Consider the following 6,388-nt stretch of genomic DNA (forward strand, 5'->3'; position numbering starts at 1 on the left):
AGAAGTGTTTATTATGCATGGAAGTGAAAATAAAGTTTTTAAATTGGTTAAGTCATTGTATGGTTTAAAATAAGCACCAAAACAATGACATGAAAAGTTTGATTATGTGATTTTATCCCATAATTTTAAGCATAACAATGTTGATAAGTGCATTTATTCTAAATTCACAAAAAATTATGGCATTATCATTTGACTAAGACTTAACTAACATTATATTCTAAGTAGGGGGGATGTTGTATGTAGAATATATCGTTAACTGGGAAAGTAAGAAAAGTGAGTGAGATGCACTAGATAAAATCTCATGGAAGTTATTTCCAAAGGATTCTGGAATTAAGCACCATTTTAAGAAAATGTGTATTTTGTTTCAAAAGGTGTGTTCTTTTCAAATGTGTCTTTCTTTAAAAAAGTATCTTCGTTTAAACACCATTTAAATAAAAGGACATGCTTGTTCATAAGAAAATGTGTCTTTTTCCAAGAGTTGTGACTTTTAATTGTCTTTAAAATTAGGAGTTTAAATTCCATAAATTTACTACAAATGTTGACCTCTCCTTATTTTTTAGTCTTATATTTACGTGTAAAGTTCTAAAGAAATTCTTCAAAATTACTATCTGTAGAATTTGGTGATTTTGTTATATCCTGGAGGTGAATGCTTGGAACCTAGTAACAAACTTGATTGAGTGAGGGTAATTAGCACCTTAAGGATAATGTCAAAGACATGCCTCAAAATTACAAGCAATCCTAATTTATACTACTTTCATAACAATTTTCTTAACACTCCATAGAACCAAAAGTGAAAGTTCGGCCAATCTAGTCAAACTCATCACATTCTTGTGTAGGGAGTTCGGCCAAGCTAACCTCACTCACTATGTAAGAGTGTTGGGAGGTTGGCAAAACTACCCACTCTCACAATACAGTAGTATAAGGAGTTCAGCCATGAATACCTCACTACACCCTTGTGTAGAAAGTTAGGACGTGCAATAATTTAACTAATCAAGTAAAAACTTCTACCAAATTCCCAATCGACTTGGCAAATCGATCCAAATAAATTGTATGGGCTTAGGTTGACTAAGTCAACTCAAGAAAATGAGTCAATACCAAGTTTCTATTGTTACACTAATAAAACCCACTACAAGTAGTGGTGATTTAATAAAAATTTAGTGGCCATTAATGCAATTATGAGATCATCAGTTACAATCTAGCATGGGCTAGTATGTGAGTAATTACGAATTGAACAATAATGAATCAATTCATAACTGCCCACCCAAGTCTATAAAAGGAGACATGCCTCTCCATCCAGGGAGGACGAAATCAGAGAAGAAAATTAGATCTTCTCTCTTTGTCTTTTTCCTACAATTTACTAGGTTGATTTTTTTACTTATTTGATCATCAAAGTTTATTAGGCAGACACAACACCGATGTCCTTTCACCAGAGAAGCCGATTAGATTCATTGGGGAAGAAAGTAGATCAAACATCTTAGGATTAGAAGATCGAGCAAGGATTTATTTTCTATATAAATCCTATTAGGGATTCTGTGATCATCAAGAATAATCCAATCTTATTCTTTCACAAAACCTTCACCTCGTTAAGTGTTCATTTTCTCCAAATAAATCCTTCCTTTAACTAGCTACCCAAATTATGAGAGAGATCATTTCACTTCTTAGTTGTATTAATATAAGAGAAATTTCCCAAAATGTGATCAACTCTTGGCGAAATTCTCATTCCAGCTGGATGATCATTTTAATTCCCAAAACATGAAGAGTGAGATCAAAGATTTTTCAAAGTGACAATCTTGTTCATATAAAGTAGCAAGATTGCTAATATTTATTTGAAAAATAAATCTCGTTGATTTGCAAAGTTACAATCTCACGAAAAAGTAGAAACCTACCCAATCGTCACTTTTCAAATAAATATCAATGATCTGACTACTTTATATCAGCAAGATCATCACTTTGAAAAAACTAGGATCTCGCTCTTCTTGAACAGTGAGCCAAAATTGGAATTTCCTCATATCATCATATTCACCTCACGAAAAGGAAGTTACCCTTAATACATTAGACCAATTCATTCGTGAGAAGCGCCCTGTAGTTTGACCCACTGATCGCTTTTTGATGTCCTTCAGATCTTCCACTGACCACAAGAATCTCTCTTATGTGATGCTCATCTTTGTTTCATCAGGAATAGGGCTGTCAATGGGCCGAGTTTGGGTTTATTAATTAAGTCCATTTAGGGTCCAATTTTGGTCTTGAATGTAGGTATATAATATTTTTCTTATAAATTAATAATGGTGCCCTTAAAAATATTATTGTGTAGAATGCAATTTAAGAGAATCACTTTGCAATTAATTTTGTCAAATCTATAAACACTTATAAGAGAAAATCACTTCATTGTGTCAGTTTGTTTGCTTGTTTCATAGTCTTTGAGAGATTGTAAATTTCATAGTTTCTTTGAGAATGAAGAGACTGTAAATTTAAAATAAGAGATTTAAATATGTTTGACAAATCTAATAATCAAATATTATTTTTTTTATCAATTTATTTTTATTTAGGATGCTTTTTTTTTTTTTTGAACAAATTTGGTCCGACCCGACCCACAAATGGCGAAAATGTAGGTGGACTGAGCTTGAACTAAGGTTTTATTTCTTAAGCCCGCCTCCGCCCAATATTTAGATGGGTTGGATTGGGCCCAATTCTTTAACTAAAAAGCCCGCCCATCCGGGACCATTGACAGCCCCAACCAGGAATATAGTTTGGAATTATCTGGATAGAGAAGATCTATGTGGTGGATCCAACCATTTGCATGTATGTGCATGCTCTTTCAAGTCCACTGCATCCCTCTATCTAGGCTCACAAGTCCACTACATTAATGTTTGTATGTGAAAAAAAAGAGCTCTCTCTCTCTCTCTCTCTCTCACACACACACACACACACACAAACGGGCTCCATTTATTAATGAGACCAAAATAACAGTGAAATATCAAACAAACCCGCAACCACCACCAAAGACACACACACAACATGACAAACATGAAAAATCAAAAAAGAAAAAGAAAAAGAAAACTAAACACAAGAACCACCCCAACCCAACCCAACCCAACAAACACTCTGGCTACACCTTACACCTCTATTATACCCCATCATCAACCACCAACCATGATCCATGCATCTCAGAATCAAAATAATCCCGAGAAGCACACAGAGTGAAAAGGGGTGCGTAGTTTAAGAAGCTTGCGCACCCGGAAGATGCTGTTGTCCGTACTCCTTCACTTCCTTAGCTTTAGTTGCTACCGTCATCTTTGCTTGCTCAATCTTGTCCGCTCCAGGTGGACATTCTCCCCTTACATACTTATACATCCATCCAAACACTGTTATTGCCGCTGCACCCAATCCGCCCGACGTCACCACCCCTCCAGTCAACATAAACACCGTTATAACGGCAGGAACCAACACTGGACTTAATATAACAAACACAGGCGTTGCCAACGTTAACCCTATCACTGTCGCAACTAATATCAGACCTGAGAGTATCAGAGATGACCCACCAGCCGCTACTGCCGTGGCCGCTTTAGCCAGCTGATATGAAGCTGGGTGGACTTCTTGTTGTGGGTGTGGGTGTGAGCGTTCAGCCATCTTGATTAAAATCAGACGGTGGAAATTGAAAGTGCGAATAGGAGATCTGATACTTTGGGCTTTGGAGTTGATGAGATATGAAAGAGTCTACTGAGGGAGGAGGAGTTATATAGGTGAAAAAGTGTTGACACGTGTGGGACTTTTTGTGAGATTCTGTCACGTGCCCATCAGTTTTGTTGCAACGATTTGCATGAAAACGAAGTAGGTGCTTTCTTCTGACACGTGTTTTTGTCGTATTTGGTGGGGGGCGATGTAACCGAAGGACGAAATGGTTTCGAATGAGTCGGGCTGGACTGATGGGCTTGAACGAATGGGTCTTATTATGTGAGAATGGGTTGGGCTTTGTGAATGATATTCAGCCCATTAAGGGATCTTCTCTTTCTTTCTTATTATGTGTGAAATGAGCTGGGCATTGGGGTCTGAATAATCTTTGAAGCAGTACAATTTCAACTTATGTATTTAATTCATGGGAAGGCTAATATTCAATACTTCAAATAGGATTTTACAACCTCCAGAAACATGTATTTGTTATATTTGTCTCTAAAAAAAATTGTATACGAAAGGAAAAAAAAAAAAAAAAAGATTTTATAGTAATTATGGAATAAACATATTTCAAAATATCATGAACTCAAACGTTACTTATGAAAATATCTGTCATTTTTAATAAAGATATGCAAATTTCGAGCTATCCCTCTCTCGAATTTTTTTGGGCTGGTATACTCAAATTAGCTTTTCTTTATTTCTTTTTAAATTTCTAATTTATCCAAATTAAATGAATGACATCTACCAAAGAATTGTTGGATTTGATTTTTTTTATATTATTATTATTATGGGTGCTCTATTTGCACCTAAATTTATAGGTAAGTGAACCTGCTTAATAAGTGTTACCCACAACATTAAGAGAGTTTAATGAATATACATTTCTAATAAATGCACCTACCAAATAGGAAATTCTCCTTATCTTTCACAATTGAAATTCTTCTTCTTCTTCTTCTCTCTCTCTCTCACCATTTGTCTCTCTCTATACTCCAGTACACATTCATTCATTAACAACAAATTCATTTTAAAAATGGTTTAAATTGATGACTTATTCCTTGATCCATTCCTCAAGGGACTAATTTGAAATGACCTAAACAAGTTCACCTTCATACTTGCTGATATTTCTTGTTAAAACCTATTGTCTTTAAGGCTTGGGATAGAAATTTCAATCTTTGACTACAATCCTAAGATTTTATCTCCTCCAAAACATTAAAAAAAAAAAAAGATGAAACTTCAATAAAGTTAAAGACAACGAATTTTTGAAAAGAAAAGCTAAAGACTTATGAGAAGAGGTTCAATTAGGGTTATCGACGGATACTTATCAGTTCAGATACAATTATATCCGAATCTGGAAAAAAATATATATGTGATATCCGAATTCAAATTTGAATCTGATGGATATCCCCAAAGCATTATCTGAATTCGAATTCGATTATCCTATCGGATAATATTTGAATTATCCGATAAAACTAAGAAAATTTCATGAATGCCCTCATTTCAAGCAACCCTTGATTTTCTTCTCCTCAAGCGGTCATTTTCAAACTCTATTTTTCACCATCAAAATTGACTTCATCAATGTAAAAGAAAAAAAATTAGGGTTTTTTTTAGTTATTATTATCAAAGTTTAAACTAATGGATAGAGGATTTGGGGAAGTAGAAAACTAAGTATCTACATCTATATATATATTGAAATTGATAGATTGAATGAAACCATTTGATTTTTGAGGTTTGAAGGTTGAGATAGAAACCGATACATTTTCTGAGAAAAACCAAGGGTATTTTCACTCGAGGTTAGAGAGAGAGAGAGAGAGAGAGAGAGGGGAGGAGGAGGAGGATGGATTTTACCTATAGATGTAAGAAGAGTTGCCGCCATGAATGTTGAACGTTGAAGGAACTTGAAGAAGATGAACGCTGAAATGGGGATCAGGGTTTTCAATTGAGGGAGAGGGAGAGATATGCCTATATGAAATCTTCGACGCTAGAGAGAGGGATCAAGAGGAAATCCACATGTTTCCAAATCCTAGGCCGTCATTGTGGTTGAGAGATTAATCATTAAAGTTTTTTTTTTTAAAGATAAATAAAAAATATTATTTTATTACATTTATTTAATTAATTCGAATCGAATCATATGAATTATTATCCGAATCTGCATTAGAAGTTAATTTGGATGTTAGAAATTATCCAAATCCTATATCTACAATTTTTGAATAATATCTGTTTTTTTGGATTTCGACTACCCATTGATAACCCTTGGTTGAATAGACAATTTAAAAAAAATATACTAGAGATTGAAGAGGTTGAAGTTGGACTGAAAAGGTTGAAGTTGGGCGTTTGGGCGTGCTTATAAAAGTCAATTGAACCTAGGTGACTCATCCGAGTCATCTCAATAATCGTTTGTGACCGAGACAATACCAAATAAGTGAGTTACCCTCTTTTCTCCCCCGCATCTTCCTATTAGCTTATACTTTATAGATTAACAAAAATGATGTTATGTCGTCCGAGATTCTTCATAAGTGAGATAAGACCGTTTTTCGAGATTGAAAACATGCTTTAGAGAGACTAGACGTTGATGAGGATATTTATGTCAATTTCAGTTAGCCTCTTCGAGAAGATGACAGTCAAGGGGTTAAGTTATCAATTTTAAAACTTATGAGTACCTCAATATATTACTAAAAAAGTAGAGGGGTATCTCTAAATCTCCGATTTTACATGTAGAAATCTC

General features: G+C 34.6%; 1 protein-coding gene across 1 annotated transcript; it reads right to left on the reverse strand.

Annotated features, from left to right (window-relative positions):
- Positions 1–2,925: 2,925 nt before the first annotated feature.
- On the reverse strand, positions 2,926–3,711 carry LOC147391299 (oleosin 1-like). The gene has a single exon (XM_086459830.1). The coding sequence runs from the start codon at positions 3,625–3,627 to the stop codon at positions 3,217–3,219; it is 411 nt and encodes a 136-aa protein (XP_086315956.1). The 5' UTR covers positions 3,628–3,711; the 3' UTR covers positions 2,926–3,216.
- Positions 3,712–6,388: the final 2,677 nt, after the last annotated feature.

Source organism: Akebia trifoliata, chromosome 11 (genome assembly GCF_017979445.1).
Source record: "Akebia trifoliata isolate Shusen 1 chromosome 11, ASM1797944v1, whole genome shotgun sequence".
NCBI lineage: Eukaryota > Viridiplantae > Streptophyta > Magnoliopsida > Ranunculales > Lardizabalaceae > Akebia > Akebia trifoliata.